At 26.9% G+C, this 19,983-nt stretch overlaps 1 protein-coding gene and 1 long non-coding RNA gene across 2 annotated transcripts in view; one reads left to right on the top strand and one right to left on the bottom strand.

Annotated features, from left to right (window-relative positions):
- Positions 1–7,506: 7,506 nt before the first annotated feature.
- Positions 7,507–8,372, bottom strand: LOC136076612 (uncharacterized). The gene is made up of 3 exons (XR_010636424.1): positions 8,252–8,372; positions 8,099–8,137; positions 7,507–7,808 (listed from the first exon to the last, which is right to left on the bottom strand). It is a non-coding gene; the product is annotated as an uncharacterized LOC136076612 (long non-coding RNA).
- Positions 8,373–10,158: 1,786 nt separating this feature from the next.
- LOC100212614 (sialate O-acetylesterase) overlaps positions 10,159–19,983 on the top strand; it is a 69,450-nt gene continuing 59,625 nt past the window's right edge. Inside the window, exons 1-2 of the mRNA XM_065791869.1 lie at positions 10,159–10,538; positions 16,801–16,982. Coding sequence (XP_065647941.1) covers positions 10,277–10,538; positions 16,801–16,982 — 444 coding nt within the window. The 5' untranslated portion in view covers positions 10,159–10,276. The remainder of the gene's footprint in view (positions 10,539–16,800; positions 16,983–19,983) is intronic.

The raw sequence follows: 19,983 nt of genomic DNA, 5'->3' as shown, positions 1-19,983 counted from the left end.
ACACTAAAGAAATTAAAGCAATTGAGTCTGTCTACATGGAAGCAGACGAAATGACGCACAAATATCTTTACTCACGAAAACATGATGCATCAAGCATTGTCACAATAGGAGATTGCGCTGAACGTTAACGGAAACTTGAACTGATCTCTCAAAAATGAAATTAAAAAGTGGAAAACAAGGTGGCTGTAATGAACAACATGGGGCGGGAGAGATGGAAATGGGATTAATGCGTTGTGAATTAATTGGTGTAAAGATATAATAATATATAAAATTGATGGAGCAAAAACGGCTAATTGAATTGAATGAGTTAAAAAATAATCAAGTGAATGCACAAGTTAAACGGCATGCTCTGAAGTTAAGAAGAGCTATCAAACACGCTCTGTTGGAGCCGTGTGGCGGCTAGAACCAGCTAGCATCTCGAGTACGAAAAAAAAATTGGACAAGACTTACGGATGCATTTATATGGAGTATCGATTTCTATCTTTTCAGGAGATAAAACACATTACGAAAATTGGAAAGCAGCGTTTGAGCATCTAATAATAGAGCTCAGGCTACACCTGAATACAAACTGTCGTAACTACGCGAGTATCTGTTAGGAAAAACTTCCAAAATTGTTGAAAGTTTGGGCTATTCAATAGCTGCGTATAAATCTGCAAAATGTTGTCTCAAAAAGAAATACGTTGGCAAACGACGACAAATAGCCTTGTATTTGGAGAGAGTATATAATATCAGCCCAGTAAAACATCACAACCCAAGTAATTTTGAAAATTTTGCTTATATGTTGGACAATGCATTCATAAATTTAAAAGAGTTGGGAAAATTCGACGAGTCAGCAGATGGCTCACTTAAGAAGAAACTTATGAAAAAAGTGCCGAAAACAATATCAAGTTTATTTTTACAATGGTGATTTGAAAAGCAAACATTTAAAGGCTTCAAAAAAGAAACATCCGGATAGCACATAACGTTGGTCCAACGTTGGATCAATGCCGAAAAACTTTGCCAAAACGTGGATTTGGAAGTCGGCGCGATGTCGGAGCCAACCGTTGGGCTAACGTTGGCCCAACGTCGACATCTGACGTTGGGCGAGCATCGCATTCTAACGTTGGTCTAACGTAATATTATAACATTACGTTAATCAATTTGTGCTTATCAAATGTATTAAAATTTATTAACGTAATATTATAATATAACGTAATCAATTTTGATGCATTTGGTAAGCACGTGCTTATTATTTCAAATGTAATATTGTTTAAAACTATTACATAAATTTTTTTTTCCTCCAAATAAATTTATTTGTTTATTTGTATTTGAAAAATGAACAAAATGCAAAAGTGAGACAGGTAATTACTAAATTACTATAATGTAACACGAAAAAGCAAAAAACGAAAATTCAATATTAGTAAATGTGGAAAAATCAAATTAGTAGCCTGCGTGACAATTTAAATCATACTTTTTAAACTCGATTTGAATGCTGACAGTGAGAGCAAGCTCACTATGTGTTCAGCGAGTGACTTCTATACTTTAATGATTATTTCGCTGTGAAAAAATCTTCTAGTTTCATTAAATCTTTCCCTACCACAAGCCGCTGACAGCGGCTTTTGTTTTTTAATTATTTTGACTACAGGCCGCTAGTTGCGGCTTTCTGATGTGCCTCATTATTTATCATGTTTTGAACATTAGGACAAATTTATGACTCATTTGACTAATTTATTCAAAAAGTGTACTTAATTCTTTGCATTATTAACAAAAAGTAACAGCCATATTGTATAAATTATAGCAAAGTATGATATTAAAACGTTTGTGGTTTTTCAAACCGCTATTAAAATGAAGTCAGCTAAAGTAACGTACAGTGCCAATGAAGCTTCTAAAATAATGCTTGAATGGCTAAATGAAGATCATAGTGAATCATTATTGGTCTCTAACTGATATATATTGCAGACTTTGGTATAACTCTATGTTTCCAAGAAATATATTTGAAGCAATATACCATACAATGCTTAATGTTGCTTCATCTCAAGAAAGCCATGCAAAAGAAAAAATTGAACCATTTATGAAAAATCTTATACAAATTATCAAAAAGCATTTTATTCATACGAAGATTTTTCTGTAGATGAAATGGTCATTAGATTTAAGGTAGATGGAAAAATAAACAATATAACCCCAGCAAACCAAGTAAATACCATATTAAAACATTTGGTTTGTTTGACAGTACTACTGGCTATGCCTTTAACATCTTTACCTGCTTTGGAAGTAATACATCTTATAACTCTGATACATATCTAATGGGAAAATCGGAAAAAAAATTTGGAATACTAACTTAAACCTCTTGGAAAGGGTCAGTATATTTTTGCTGATAGATATTACAAAACACTATCTTTGATCTCCTATCTAACATCCAAATCATTTCACAACACTTGAACCTTAGAAACAAATTGCCAGAATTTTCCAGATAACATCAAATTCCAAAAAGGATGTAGAATAAAACATTATCAAACATTATTATTGCAGTGAATCTGAAATTCTACTTGTTCAGTGGTAAGATAAGAAAGCTAAAAAACCGATAGTAGCTCTTTCTACTAAGTTTGCAAAAAATGTTGTTGCAGTATCTTCTCGTCGCAAAGGAGTCAGGGAAATACCACAAAATATTCACCGGTACAATCTATCAATAAATAGTTGTGATCATTTAAACCAATCTGTTTCATATTGCAGTAATCAAGGTAGAAAGACAGTTAAGTGGTGAAAAAAATTTTTTAATTGGCTGATAGAAGTAACTCAAGCTAACTCTTACATATTATATTTGTTAACTCGTTCTCATAATTCAAAAAGAATTACTCTAAAAAAATTTAAGGAGAATCTTGTTGAAGAACTAGTTAATTCTTGTATTACCATGATGCCTGATAATTCTACACTTTTAAAAAGAGCACAAATTTCAAATCCAGTCTTAGAAAGATTCAACAATACTATACATCTGCTTAAATATGTTGAAAGCGATAAAAACTGTGTAGTCTGTAGTACTCCTGTCAATAGAAAGCGCACAAATTTTATATATGAACCTCATTTGCGTTCTAAAGATTGTTTTCTAAATTACCATTCCAGATAATTTCTTAAAGTATACAAAAGAATTTTGTTTTTGATTCAATTTTTTTTTCTTTCAATAAAAAGCAACGTTTTTGAACTCCTTGCATTTTCCAGTATAAAATGCTGTGTATTTAATATTTGTATATTTAAAAAGATCTTTTCTTTAGCTTCTTTTATATATATAGTTTGTTATGGTTTCAAACAAATTTATTATTTGAATTTCTATTAGTTTTGAAAAATGTGTGATCTTCTTTTTTTTTTAATCAGAGCGGTGACGGCGAAAAGTTTTTTTAAAAAAACTGCGGTAGTGAAAGAGTTAATGTATTTATTACGTGGAGTAAACTTTTGTGAATGACTTTTAGTGAAATATTTTGAATCGGAAAAAAGTAAAAATTTCTGAAAATAGTAAAGATTCTAATACAGACGCACATAAACTTTGTTAGCTTTTTACAAAAAGTGAGAATTATTAGAGATAAAGGATTTTAAAAGTAAGTAAATGCAAAGTGTGCTATGCTTGGAATACGAGAGCAATGATTAGAGAACTTCTTAACAAAGGATATGGTGATTCTAAAATCTTGATTTAAATAAACAGTTTCAATAATGGTTACGGAGTTTAATGAATAAGGACGAGTAGGTATGTTATATCTTCCGTAGCATAAATGAAAACATTTGTTAGTTGCTTTTTTAACTTGCCAATCATTGAACCATGCCAAAATTTTTTTTAGTGTTTACAAGATCAATGTTGTTGTAATCATTTCTCGATTGATACAACCTAATATCATCTGCAAATAGCCTAATGCCACAATCCATCAGTGCAATAAACTATGTCGTTAATAAATATTAAGAACAATATAGATCCTAGTACAGTTCCTTGTGGTTTACCACTCGTAACTGGAGTGTTTTTAAAATGTGAGGTACTAACACACACATTGGAAGCAATTAGTTACAAAATTTTTAATCCACTGAAATGGTTTGTATTTAATTCCATAGTATTGCAATTTGAACTTTAGTTTAGGATGAGTTACTGAGTCAAAAGCTTTTTCGAAATCAATAAAAGTGATGTCAACTGTTTTTATTAATTACGGCAGTGGTCAATTTGTTTAAGTTTGCCAGCATTTTTAAGCATGGGTGTTTGCAATATATAAAACCGAATTGGTGTTGAGAAAAAGAGTTATTTTCTAACAGATAGTTTTTTTTATGGTTATAGCAATGATTGGTTCCATAACTTTGCAAACGATACAGGTCATTGAAACAGGTTTGTAATTGGTTGGTAGAGAAGGGTTGCTTTACTTAAATATTGAATAAAATATTGCTGATTTTTAAATTTTAGTTATAGCACTAGTGGTCGTTGACATTTTGAACAAAATAGAAAGAAGAATGGTAAATGGTAGTTGCGATTGATTTTAAAAATATTGGAGGGTAACCATCGGGAGATTTGGAAAACTTTGCTGGGAGTTTTAGTAGTAACGAAACGACAGAATCATATGAAAATAATACTTCACTCAAAGAGTTTTGATAAGATGGAAAATCTAATAGAGGACTAACAACATTGTCAGTAATGAAGACAGACGCAAAAAATTCGTTCAAAATACGCGTTTTTTACTATCGTCTAAACAAAGGGAACCATCAGAACGTGCAAGTGGTGCAACATAATGGTGACGCTTTTAAAGTTCTTCAGGAACATCAAAATTAATTTTTACAGATTGGATGTTATTTTGCACTAATATATGTGAGCCACCACCATTGCCATTACGATCACGTCAAAAAATTTAGAAATTGTTTCCATTTAACAATAGCAAGTCTGGAATTTTGTTTTTAAGCCAGGTTTCCGTGATAAGAATAACATCGATCTGTTTCGCAGAAGTATATGTAAACAATGTAGTTTATTGTTAAGTGATCTTGCATTAAAGTATGCACAATTATTGATTTTATTTAGTTGTCCGTTTACATTTTGTTTCGTAGAACTGTGTTTCAAAGAATTATGTTTTAAAGTTTTAACAATGATCTGTATAGGTGTGATGGAACGTTTTATTGGAATATTCTAGAATAGTAAATGTGTTGTTGGAGGTGTTGCTGGTTTTTGATTAACAATGGTGGCTAATGATGTCTGGTTATTTCTTTTATTGTGTTACCTCGAATAACATAGATTGTTGTAGCGCTTGGACTAAGAGCGACGTTACTTTTTTTGCATTCAGTTCTGAGAAGATAAATCTGGTTTTGTCTATTTAAAGTCATATCAGGGTTGATGAATGAACTGTGATCATCAGGGTTGATGAATGAACTGTGATCTACTCTGTTGTTGGTTAAGCAAGAAAAGTGGCTTGTTTAAGTACTCTGTTTCTATCTGATTCATCTGTAAGGATTGCTACTATTGAACTGGGTAGTTCAAGGTCGTTACATTGGATTTGATGCTGAAATGATTTACAATAAAGGTTTGTCTGTCCCTAATAATAGAAATATTTTTTCTGCTTCAGATCTGTCCCGAGCTTTTGCAATTGATGGATCGGTACTGGAAGATTTCTGGGCACCTCGTATAATTATGTTCTTAGCTCTGTTTTCTCGTTGTTTTGATTCGAAGGCTATTGTGTTGATAATGTTTATTTGTTCTTGATGTTTTGGTGTTGTTTTTAAACCCTTGGCGACTACAACGTTCCAAGCATTGGTGTTTCCAGCTGCGGTAAGTAATGGAGTTGTTTTGAGAGTATGAAGTTCCAGATTCAGTTTGGTAATGCGTTCTTTTGAGTCTATCCATAAGTGTGCGTATAATCGCATCTTACTTAGAAGACAATTCTATTCGGAGATTTCCAGTTGCTTTGATCATTTCAAAATTTATATGGGAAAAATTGAATTTTATAGGATAATTACTGTTTAGGTTGTTGCTGATATAGTTTCTTTTTAGTATAAAATGATTTTTAATGCTTTTTAGTAAAGTATTTTATTGTTATAAAAAATAACAATCATTAGTGAAATAAGTTGCTTAATTTTTATTTTAATTTGTGATGTTTTGTAGCCATCTGTTTTTAGGTTTTAATTATTCTCTTGGGATAAAGTGTTTATCAAAAAATACGGTCTGTTGAACGCTAATTATAGTTCCAGAGTTTATAAATAAAAACAGTATAATATCTAACATAAGCAATAAAAATCTACTTTAACTGGTTAAATAGCAGTGTAAATAAATAAATAGACAATAAAAAAACGTAGATAATACTACCATTGATGGTTTGAATAATTTATTTTCATTATAAACGAAAATTAACTTTTATGATAATAAATGAAGCAACTTGAATTTCATAATAACACAGAAAACCAAATTTTTTGTAATAACTATTACAATAACGTTAAAATATTCGTACCTGTAGCAAATTTTAGATACATGGATTTATTGAATAAACTTGCTCCAAACTTGTTATTTTTTTCACTGATATTGTTATAACTTATAACCATTTTACCCAAATGCCTATAACTTAGTATCAAAAGATAGATGCAAGAGTAGGCTAGAAGTTTAAATTAGTCTATAAATATGAGGGGTCTCTAGAAAGCCAGAGCACAGCCAGAGAAAGTATCGGCACACCATCATAACCTTAAAAAAATACAAGTTTTTAACCCGAAAGAGTGTTTTTCTGATAGAATTTGTTATCTTTATACAATAAAAGGTGTTTTAATTTGCTTCCATTCTAATTCCAAATATTTGTGGTCCATCTCAGATTAAAGTGTAGATGTTTTTGTTACGTTTTAAAACCCTCGTAGTGAAATGTTACCTTCTTATAAATATTTTAAGCTTAAAAACACTGATTACATTTTTTGTTTAAAAGTATAAATCATATTTTCTTACTTAACAGCATTTACAAGTGGTGTATAAATTGACATTATGGGCGGGATTTGTGCCACGTTCAACCCCTCCCACGCCAGTCTTCTTCAACTTAAAAAAAAAAAATTTAAAAGAGATTTGAAAAAGGTTTTAAATTGAGTTTATTGAAAAATAGAAATTAGTTTACAAGATTATTTTACTAGATTAGTTAAGGGAGGGGTGTGTGCCACAACTTACGCCCTCTCTCCTCTCCTTCTTATTTAAACTTGAAAAAAATATCGAAAGAAATTTAAAAACGTTTTTAATTTGCGTTTATTTAAAAAGAGAGACATAACTTTACAAATCCTACCACATTACAAGATGACATTTGTCATTTCAATAAAATTTTAAACGTAAACTTAACACTGTATTTAATATGGGCGATGAAATCTGATTGTATTTGAAAGTCTATAACTATTTATAGAACTTGACCACTTTTTATACTACATCTTTTAATTCCATTGAAAACACAAAAAGTATTTAATTAGAACTATTACACTTTTCAATGCTTAATTTTTTAATTATTTTGAATAAAAAACTTCAAATAAATAATTCAAATGTTAGTAATTGTAAAAATTGAGACAAAATGGAAAAAAAAACTTGATAATAGTACATATATATTTTTAATAAAAAAACAAGAATTGTGATGCCTTATGATTGTGTATGTCACCATTCATCACAAAGCTGCCACCATGCTGTCTTCGCCTGCAAACTTCAACGGTTTCTTCACATCGATTTCCCCTTCAGCTGAAGCTTCTAGTACCCCTGTTAGTAGGATGATAAGTCAAGGTAAAGGATTCTTCATCATTTCCTCCTAAATGAACCCATCACAAAAATAAGCGATTGCTAGTCTCAATTGAGTAATACGCACCATATGTAAGCTCTAAATGACAATGAATCATAAATAGATTAGTACTGATTGGCATTATGTAATATTTAATATAAATCAACTATTTGTTAAAGTTATTCGCCTAACAAATAAAATGAAAGACTAATAAATCAACTATGGCTTTAAAAATGTTAATCAAAGTAAAAATTTAAATATTGATATTGATTTTAATTACATTGCACTTTCAAGGATAACATAATACAAATGTATTAAATAGTGTATATAAATAGAAATATTATGAAATAAATAATCATTCAGAATCAAAATCTAAATTATAAATTTACCAGCAGAAGGTTGTGCAAGTCCTGGAGAAGGTTATGAAACTAAATGTAAAAAAAGTTTGCAATTGATAAGAAAGGCATAAACATATATGAATTAATTGTTTTATGCATACATCATGCAAAAACAGATTCGAAAATAATTGTTTTTAAACTTACCAATTGTAGCAGCTGAAGATGTAACTCAAAGTTAGCAAAGGTGCAATAAAAAATAAATTTGCAGTTGACGAGAAATGCATACATATTAAAAAGTAACAATTGTTAAACTTACGATGAAGCTAAAGTTAAAAAGTTGTAATAAAAAGTAATAGTTGATCACTTTAAAATTGTTATTAAATCTATATACAGATTAAAAGTTACTAGTCTTTAAAACTTCAAACCGTGGCAACTGATGAAAGGAGTGAAGAATAAAAATCATATTAATTAAACCAAAGCATACGTACTTGTATTTGTAATTCTCTAATCATTAATAAAAGTTACCCTAAACAAATTTACTAGTATGCTGTGTAGATAAAGATAATAAAAAATTATCTTTATCTACACAGCCTGCTAGTATATTTAAACTAAAGATAATAAAAAATTGTAACATTACACAAAACGCTGTTTAATTGTCAATTCTGTGTAAGATGCCACATTTTCATTAATAAAATGAAAATAAACAATGAAAATATATAAGTGTAAAAATATGAATAAAATATGTTTATAAATAACCTAACATTAGGAATGTATATACTTTGGTTTATACTGGTATAATGGTATTTATTTACTAATGCTGTATACTTTTTTTTATATATAAATTATGTTATATTGGTTGTAGTTTTAAATAAACTATGTTGTTTATACTTATGAAATCTTAAAAATAAGCACAAAGTATGGTAGGATCTTAACAACAAGTAAAGATTAGGCATGCTTGTATAATGATTTGAACAATAATCCACAGTTAAAGAAGTATATAATCGAAGTAAAAAATTATGATAATAATATCTTTCATTATATTTGAAAAACACTAACAAGTTTTTTGTTAGGAATAAACCAATGAAGTATCTGATTTATGTACTTATTTATATGTGGTGTGTTAATAAAATTGTCAACTGATACGATCAGTTAATAATCCATTCAAAAGCAAGAATTTTAATCTGAAACATTATTCTTTTTTTTCATGCTACACATGAAAAAAGATTAAGGTTTTATCATTTATCAATAGTTTTTTTATTTAAAATAGTTATAATATTATTATGAAAAAAAAAAATTAAACTTAATGTCTGCGAAAGGGTCTAGAAAAACATTTTTCAGTTTTATCCATTATAATTTAGATCTAATAATAAAAATCAAAATAATACAATATTCGCATTATTTTGAAAGTTTTTATACAAGTTATATTAATATGAGCTGTTACAAGTTCAACAACATCAACAACAAGCTGCAATTTTTTCATGTTGCAGTCAACAGCTTCAGTATTAATATCATATTTATTCCAGCAAGAAATAGTTTAAACTATATCTATACATAAATATCTTGATAATATATTCTAATACACAACAGACATCCAAATTAGTGCACACCTACATTTAGATTAAACCCTAAAAAATCCTCCCTAAACATTTTTGCAATAGAAAGAACCTTACTAGTAAAAACTTGCGCTCATAAGGGAAAGCAGGTGCAGACACTTTCTTTCACCAATGAGCGTAAGTGCTTTATGGGCGACCTAGCTGTTTAAAAGTCATTGTGTAATAAGTTTTTCCTAATTTTGCTCAAAAGGACTCAGCTTAAAATAATGTTTATTTTATTATAAAAAAAATAATAAATAAAAAAGCTTTTTTGTATTTAACCCTAATAAATTACTTATATGATTCTTTATAACCGTAAAAGAAAAGAAAAAAAAGGAGGAAAATTTTATACAGTTTTAGGAAAACCACTCTAGGTTTATATCACGATTAAACAAAATTGTAATACAATTTAACATTTCTTTCTAAGAAATAAAATTTTATGTTTTAATAACAGCGGTTTGTAAATAAAGATATGTTTATTCAAGATTCAAATAATAATAAAAAAAAAATTAAATGTCAACGCAAAACATTCAATAAAACGTAAACTACGCATACAGGGGAAAACATATTTTTGCCTTACGCAACTTTTATAACTTAATAAAAAAAAGTGTGGAGTTTTTAGGAAAAAATACTCATAATGATTACCCAAATTTTCAATTTAATTTTACTATCAACGCAAGTTTTATGTTATCAATCATCAATAGCTCAGAAAAATCGTGGATCACAAATAATACCTAAACATTACGAATCACCGGTATTTCGATTTGCAAATCATTATGCTCATCACATGGTTTTGCAAAAAAGTCCATATAGATCAATTATTTGGGGTTTTGGACAAGAAAATAGTGACGTAATTATAGAGGTAAAAGAAAAACGCTATCAGACTGTCGTTCAAAAAAGTAAGTCTAACTTATAGTAAAACTTATGCACCGTTAAAAAAGTTAATCTTTATTATACTTGATCATCAGTAATAAATCATGTATTTTTTTATTAGTGGTAATCCAGGAGGTGCGTATACATTTTATAGTTTAACGGTTACAGTCGCGGAAACTAGAATTTATTGGAACAAACTCTTTAGTGCTAGAACTTTACTTTTTTCTGATTCGTAAAAGTATAGAATTATTTTATGCAGGGTTATAAACATACAACTATAGAATTAAAAATTGTCGAGATATTGAAAAATTTAATTTTGAGTTTTTTTTATGCAGGGTTATATACATACAACTATTTAATTAAAAATTGTCGAGATTTTGAAAAATTTAATTTTTTAGAGACTTTCAAAAAATTGCAAAAGTTGTAAATTTAGTCGTATATGCTTTTAAAGAAAATTTAAACAAAAAAAATTTATATAAAATTAATGAGGGGAGATTTTTAGAAAATTGGGCTTTTGCTTAAAGTTTTTGACGAATGGTGCTACTATTATAAAATGCAAAAAAATATCTATCTAATAAAATCGAAATGTAAATTTATGAATTATACTATTTTTATATCATAATTATTACTTAATAATAAATTAATATTACGTCGTATTACAAATAATATAGCCATTTTTTAAACACTGTATATTTCACTTAGAAAATTACAAATGGATTTACTTGACACAGCATGCTATTGCCATAAACAAACTCCCCTTCCCCAAGACTGCAATTTTGCTTGCCATCAACTCCGACCTAAATAACGTACTTATATAAATAACATATAAAAACAATTTGAGATAAAATTGTTTGTTATGTATCTAATTTAAAGTAACTTGAGTAGCTGAATCAAACATACATAATTTGCTTACTTAGTTTGCCTAACTCTCTCCATCATAACTAATTCTCTCCTATACCTAATTCTCTCCATCAAAACTAATTCTCTACTATACCTAATTCTCTCCATCATAACTAATTCTCTCCTATACCTAATTCTCTCCATCATAACTAATTCTCTACTATACCTAATTCTCTCCATCATAACTAATTCTCTACTATACCTAATTCTCTCCATCATAACTATATATACATTTTTGATATAACTATTTAAAAAAAACCTTATTTATTTCAACAACAATTTATAAAAAGGAATTTTTTTGAATTCAAAAACTAATAATGTCAAAATCTAGAAAAAAAAATTTTTAATTTTTTAACATGAACTAATGCAAGTTATTATGCAAGTATTATATGCATTATGCACAACTGTGTAAAGTATTTTTGTATATATAATTTTACATCTTAAATTATTCAAGTTAAACTTATATCTTAATAACTTATTAAAGAAATTCTTAGTAAGACTAAAATTTAAAAACAATCTTGAACCGTAATTCAAGTTTTTTGCAATCAAAAGAACAAAAAAATGTGAAAGGCCTTGTTAAATGGTACAGCAGGAAAAAAAGTTCTTTAGAATTTCTATAAACTTTTGAAACATTTGACTATAGAAATTTTATAGAATTTCTATAAAATGTCTATTAATTTATAATGGAATTGCTGTAAAACTTCTATAGATGCTATGAGATAAACGTAAATACAGGCTTTTTAGCTGTCTTAGCTATAAAACCTTCTAAAAAAGAAGTAAAAATTTTTTTTAGGATTTTTTAAAGAATATAACAGAGACATAGAAATTTTCAGAATTTTATAAAATTTCTCTAAGCCATATGTTTCAAAAGTTTATAGAAATTCTATATAACATTTTTTCATAGGATTCCGTGGTTCTCTGTGATAAAGCCTTAAGCACTTCTTGGAGTACCAAAATAACTAATAAACTGAAATAAATAAAAAAGACGTTTAAAGCCAATTTTTAACCACAACTTTTTAAATTAAAAGACAGGTTTTTAACTGTTAAATGCAAAACTAACAAACAGGTAACCTTATAAATTTTCTAGGTATATTATTTCTGACATAAATAATATACCTAGAAAATTGTCTGAACTAATGAGTCAGAAATAATATACCTAGAAAAAAAGTCTGAACTAATGAGTCAGAAATAATATACCTAGAAAATTGTTAGTCTCAAATACACTAATAAAATTTATAACCTACTTAAAATAGAGGCAATGTTATTTTAAAATGTTTCTATTGATTATTTTTATTGCCTGTTTTATTGACCGTCATGAAAAGTCTGAACTAATGAGTCAGAAATAATATACCTAGAAAATTGTTAGTCTCAAATACACCAATAAAATTTATAACCTACTTAAAATTGAAAGTATTTCACCTTGATAGAAATACTCGTATCTATACTCAAAAAACTATTATATATCTAATAAATGCTTTAAATATGTCATACAAAACATTAATAACGTTAATGTTTATTGAAGTGTTGTGCTAATGTTGTCACAAGAAAAATTGAAAATCAATTGGCCTTTATTACAACGTTTCACAAAAAACGCTAACGAAAGTTTTTCAGTTGGCACCAATGACGTATCAATGTTGTATTATTTTTACTTTGCTGTTGTATGTCGATTTGACTTTTAACGAGTTCGGGTGCCCACTGGGTTTATATTCAGAACACTGTTTTTGAATTTTTTAATGAAAAAAAATGTGTGCTCTTTATTATATTGAATGTATAGTTAAAATTCGTTAAAAATTAAAACAAAGTTATTGTCAAAAAGTGAAAAATATAAATATAAATATAACTGAAAAATATACTTTTTTTTATTTTCTTAATAAAATTAAAAACATTTACTTCCATTAACATCTAACATGAAGAAGTTTTTCTTTATGTTAGATGTTAGTGAAATCCTTATCTGCATATTCAATAATGCAGATGATTTTTTAGTCACCGATGTCAAGTTAAAATTTAATTAAAAGCTTTATAAATACATTTATATACTTTTTAATATAAAACGAAACTTTAAGTCTTTTTAACGTTTTAGTTTATGGCAAAAGATTATTTTAACAAGCATTTTTGAATAACCAAAGGCATAAAAATCCAATATTTTTTGTTTAAAACAGGCGTTGATACGCAATATTTTAGCTTAATTTATATTATCCTAGTTATTTACATTGTTTTTTCATTAAAATGTTTTGAATTACAAAATATATATCAAGGCAAATGTGTTTGGCCGAAGCCCAAATCCAATGCTACTCCATCAATAACGCAAATTGCATTTAGCTGAACCTGTATACTTAAGAAATGATTGTTTTAGAATATTTTTATTTAGTAAAATATGTTATGAACAGTTTGACAAAATTTAGTAAAATATTTTATGAACGATTTGACAAAACCAATTTATATTTAAACATAGCAAACGTTAAGAGTAGTTTTGTTCTATGATTGTGTAACTCTATGTGTAAAAAAATAGCAAACTTTAAAACTGAGTATTTATTATTTATTACTATTTATTATTATTTTTTCAAACTTTCAAACTTTTATTTTCCGTAGTAGAACAAAACTTTAATTTGAGTTTCTTTTTTTAGTTTGAAAATCTCTGAAATGTCAAATAAAATTGTTTTGACAGAAACCAACTTAATCTATTCCTTTTATTTTGAAACTGGAAAAACCACCAACCAACCCACCTTAATATATTTTGTATTTGAGGAGCCCATTTGCAAAACGCGTTAAGTCACAAAAATAAAAATTCTAATAAACTCTAGATAATTTTATTTCCACACTCTATATACTGAAATCTATCATTTATTTAAATATTGAACCAAATGAAAAACTTTGGTTCTAAAAATGGGCAAAAAAAATATAAATATCTGTTAATGAGCAACCAAGAGTAGTTTAGTTTTTCATTGTTTTCTCGAAGTCAGGGTTAGGGTTTCATTGTTTTCTCGAAGTTAGTTTACTCAAACTTAGCGCGTTTTGCAAATTCGCTCCTCGATTTTTTTTTATGGTTAACCATTTAATTTGACACCAATATAAGCATTAAAATTATAAGTTTAACAGTACTTTTTTCTTTGTACTTCGTTTAGTACTTTATTTGACCTTTTATTTACTTCATTTAATACTTTTTTTTCCTTTTTAGCAGCTGTCCATTAATTACGTCACCAATTTTTTGCCATTTTTTACCTCCCACCTCCCATATGTCAACAACCTGCCAAACTTTCAGCGACCCCCTATAAATATTACGTCAACAATTAATTTACCCCTATCCCCCTTTATATATAGTATATATAAAAAACATCGTCGAAAGATTGTGTTATATAAAAAATGATCATTCTGTTTTTTTGCTCTGTTGTTTCATAGGCAGTAGTATGATGATGATGATCTAAACTCGAGTTTTTTAGTAAAATATAAATATATTCAAATGGAAACAATAAACTGTGAAAATTAATTAGTTAAGGTGGTTATAAAGTAAATATAACCACCTTAGTATATCTAACTTTTTCGACTTACCAAAATTAGTAGTAAGGCTAAATAATGCTTAATTTAAAACGTTCAAATAAAAATTTCTTTACCTTTTTTAATGTGTTAATTCAGCATTAAATGCAAAAAAATTAATAAAAAAGAAAGCTACATTTTCTAAGCTTTTTCATGGCATTACAAGCTAAAACATAACGCATTAATGGATTATAGGGTAATAAACAAAAGTATACTAGAAAAACTTTAAATAATAATTATTTTTAAATTGGAAGCACTTTTAATTTTAAAGGAAATTTTTGATGCAAAAACCTTTGTTAGATATAAATAGATTTTACCAAAAAAGAAAAATTATCAGATTTGTTAAATTTTAATATAATTGAAATAGCTTATCTTTATTACGAGTTAAAAAAAACGTTATAAAAGCCATTTTTTTAATTCTGAAATTTTACAGAAAGATTTTATTTATAAATAGATTTCCAGCCGGAATTACTTTACTTATAGCTTTTTTATATTTATAGATGGCTTTTATTCAACTATTTGTTTCTAGTCATAATTTTCTTTCCTTTTTATTACATTAATATATTTCCATTTTTACATCAACATTTTGTTTTCATATATCTTTAACCTTGCTAATTTTCATAATTTTCTATTATTCCTCATTGTGTACATAAAAACAGTTGAGTTAAAAGCTGATAGAGAAACTGATTAAAATGCATTGTATAAAAATAATAAACAACTGCGTTTATTTAGATACACATCCAGTAATTTTATCTTTCCTTTTGATTTTTGTATTAATTTGACAAAAGCTACTCTGTTAAACTTTTTAATTATTTGAATTTTCAGCATAAAAATACTAAGTTTCAGTAGCAAATATAAATACCTTTTCTGTTTGTATTGTTGTATACTATTGATAATTTATCTACCCTTTAATTTACACTATTTAAAACAACTTTTTCTGATTAATTACCCAACAAAATAAATTAATACAAAAAAAGTATTTTTTTATATATTTTTTTAACTTTTAGGCAAATTTAATAGATAATAAAAAATGCCCCGTCCCCTTAAGGGATGGTGGTGCACATTATGTTAAACCTTAAACAAAGCTTGCCACGGCAATGAACATCAATATGCCTAGCAAATAACAAGATAAAACATTTTTTGAAAACTTTGGAAACAAATTATCATCGTTGCTAGTAACTATTACTATCACTCAATATACTAGAATCAGTCACCTATTATATTTTGATGGGACTTCTGGTGTTAATATAATACAAAGCTTTTATCTTTTAAAAAAGAAAAAAAGCTTGTATTATATTAACATCGGAAGCTAATTAACACTAAGCTTTTTTTATCTTTTTGCAAAAAATAATATATATATATATACTTTATTGATGACTATCGCTCAAACAGCAGTCTCAATATATACATATATATATATATATATATATATATATATATATATATATATATATATATATATATATATATATATTGCTCTGTTCTTTAAGAACATTGAGCACTCTATTTGTAAAATACACTAACATAATTTACATATATATATATATATATATATATATATATATATATATATATATATATATATATATATATATATGTATTTATATATATATGCATTTATATATATATATATATATATATATATATATATATATATAAATATATATATATTTATGTATATATATATATGTAGTTATATATATATATATATATATATATATATATATATATATATATATATATATATATATATATATATTCTTATATTTGAAAAGTATGTAGTATAATACTTTTTGTGTATAAAAACATTGAAAAATTTAAGCCTGAATTTTTGATATAACCATACTTGTTGTTTAGATGCTTATGGAGAAAACGTTTGGAATGTTACCTTAGACCCGCAAGATTCCGAACAACCATTTTTAATTCAGGGATTTTCAACAGTTAAAAATAATTTAGTGACTATTGATTTAAAAGACGTGTTATTTGGAAATGTATGGATTTGTGGAGGACAAAGTAACATGCAGTTTTCAACAAACCAGGTATAAAAAGCAAATTTTTATATGTTGATATATATACTTAAACGAATTCTAATATATCTAATTCTTATTAGCAAAAATAAAAACTGATTAGTTTTAAGAAAAAAAAGTTAGTTCTCTTTATATTACTGCCTAACTTAATAATAGTAGTAGCAGTAGCAGTAGTAGTAGTAGTAGTAGTAGTAGTAGTAGTAGTAGTAGTAGTAGTAGTAGTAGTAGTAGTAGTAGTAGTAGTAGTAGTAGTAGTAGTAGTAGTAGTAGTAGTAGTAGTAGTACTAGTAGTAAACTCTAGACAGCCATTAAAGCCAAGTTATGGCTAGAAAGAATCTTTCAATTTGCTTTTATAAGAAAGAGAATAATTTATATAGAAAATAGAATAATTTTATAAGAAAGTTAAGCCAAATTTATTTACAGATATGTAAATAAATACGTAACAGCATTGTATGTCCTTTAAAGTTATGCAAATGTAAAAATTCAATTTTTATAACCTTACGTGAAAACGTCTGTAAGTGTAAACTTCCTTAGCATAAGTTGGTTTTGCTGGTAGTATAATGAAGGATCGTTTATAATATATGTACCTCATATTAATTGCTTAAAAAATAGAAATGAGGCAAACCTAAATGTTACAAACAGTATAAAAACTTATACTGTTTTTAACAAAAAAAAAAAAAAAATAGTATAACGAACTGCAAAATAAATAGCTTACATGCTTAAATTGACATAGATTACAAAGAGCATGAAAATCATTATTTAATTTCAGAAAAACTCAAGAGTTCTTTTTTCAACATAGGCCTAAATCTTGCTTCAAAAGTCCATTGTCCGAACAACTCGTTTGAAACTTTTCTAACTAGTGTAAATACTGAAATAATATTTAAAGTACTAAAAGTTGATGAACTCGAAAATGCATTAAATTCGTTTAAAATAAACAGGTCTTCAGATATAGATGATATTAGCAGTAATGTTATTGTTAATTTCTTTTCGGAGATACGCAAACCTATTTTCCAAATAATTAAATCATCAATAAAAACTGCAACTGCACCAGATAAGTTAAAAGTACCTAAAATTGTACCTAAGTAAAACCGGTACAACATTTTTAATAAATAATTACAGCCAATCTCAATACTTCTAACCTTTTCAAAAATTCTTTAACGAATAATCTACATTAGACTATATGAATTCCAAATTCAAAACAAATTCTTAAATAAAAAAACAGTTCGGTTTTCAAGCACAGCACTCAACAGAGCATGCAACTTTACATTTAGTTAGTAGCATAAGTGATACTTTTAATAAAAAAACAATTTGTATTAATAACTTTTATAGACCTATCCAAATCATGTGACACAATTAATCATGATATCTTACTAAAAAAAATTGAAAAATACGGAAAAAAAAATACTAGCCGAGATTGATTTAAAAGTTTTCTGTGCGTCAGACAACAATGTGTTTTTTTGAAAAATTAAAAAAATTCAAGTTCACAAAATATAAAATGCGGAGTTCCACAAGGTTCTTAATCCTCTTTTATGTTTAACTTATATTAACAATTTTCCAAACTCCCTAAAAAAAATTAATGCAATAATGTTTGCTGATGACACAAATTCGTTTTATTCAACAGCATCAATTGAAAATCTTTTTGAATTTGTGAACAATTACCTTGAGAATCTAAACATTTGGTTTAAAGTAAAAGTAAAATAAATCTATTAAAATATTTTATTTTATCTATTAAAATATTTTATTTATGCTCAAATATATGCTCGGACTTGTCCCAACTCGTGTAACTTATACTTTTTCTCAAACAAACGCCAACATATCACACGAGAAACAGGAAACAGAAACTTCACATTGCCACTAAAGAAAATATAATTTTTGAGATTTTTAATTGTATACGGTGACCCCTAATTAAACAATAACATAATACCTCAAAATATAGAACTTACTAAATTGGATAATCTTATTGCCCTGAGGAAAAAACTAAAAGATCTCATAATTAACAAAACCAGTTTTATCGAAATGTATTAAATGTAAAAGAACAATTAATATAATAAAATGCAGTAAGAGAAATTTAAATTATAACAATAAATAAATAAAAAATAAATAAAAAAAAAAAAGCATAAAAAAAAAAGAATAAATTAGTTAGCCACTATACATAGCAAAATATTACTGAACAGTAGACCTTAATAAGTTAATGTGTGTTTTATAAATTAACTTTTAAAATTAATATTCTATTTTGTATTTTAAAGGTTCTCAATGAATAGACTTCACTTCGTCTTCTGCGAGTTTCTTTACAACTCCATAGTATTATCAAACATATTTTCAACGACAACCGCAAGCAAGTCTATAGGACCCGCACGATACGGGTGGGTCCTATGGACTAGCTGGCAATGGATTTAAAAAATATATTTTTAAATCCATTGCTAGCACTTTATATTATAAATCACGGATTTTTAAATTAATTATTATATGTCACTGTTAAACACGCATGTCTAAAACAGCATTGTTAATGCTCCTTATATATTGTATATACGTGTGATGGACATTTATATAAACTAGAGACACGTAAATATTATTTATTTTCGAAATATATAATAATGATAGTCGTAAAAAAAAACGATTATTTTAAGAAAACTTTAAAATCTAATTTAATAATTCGAAATCTCTTTTGCTTTATATTTTTGCAATAAATAATTACAGTAATACAAAAAAAAAATTTTTTATGTTATTTGCCTATGAGTATATATGAACCCTCAGAAACGACACTTAGGACAGTGCACTAATCTACTGACATATCGAAGATATACAAAATATAATAAAAATTTAGGCAATTTTTATAGCTAAGGTAAATTTTATTTACTTTTAATGGCAAGTTCATTTTTAAAAGGATTTTAATGACCTCTTGAGCTTATTTATTTCCGAAAAAATGGATGTTCTTATATTTGTAACACTTAATCCTTTTAGTATTGCGTTAAGTTTTTAAACGAAAAGTATAATAAATTTTTTTTTTTTTTTT

Source organism: Hydra vulgaris, chromosome 02, assembly GCF_038396675.1.
Source record: "Hydra vulgaris chromosome 02, alternate assembly HydraT2T_AEP".
Lineage (NCBI taxonomy): Eukaryota > Metazoa > Cnidaria > Hydrozoa > Anthoathecata > Hydridae > Hydra > Hydra vulgaris.
Note: the sequence above shows the minus strand (reverse complement) of the source record. Positions and strands in the feature narration are given on the sequence as shown.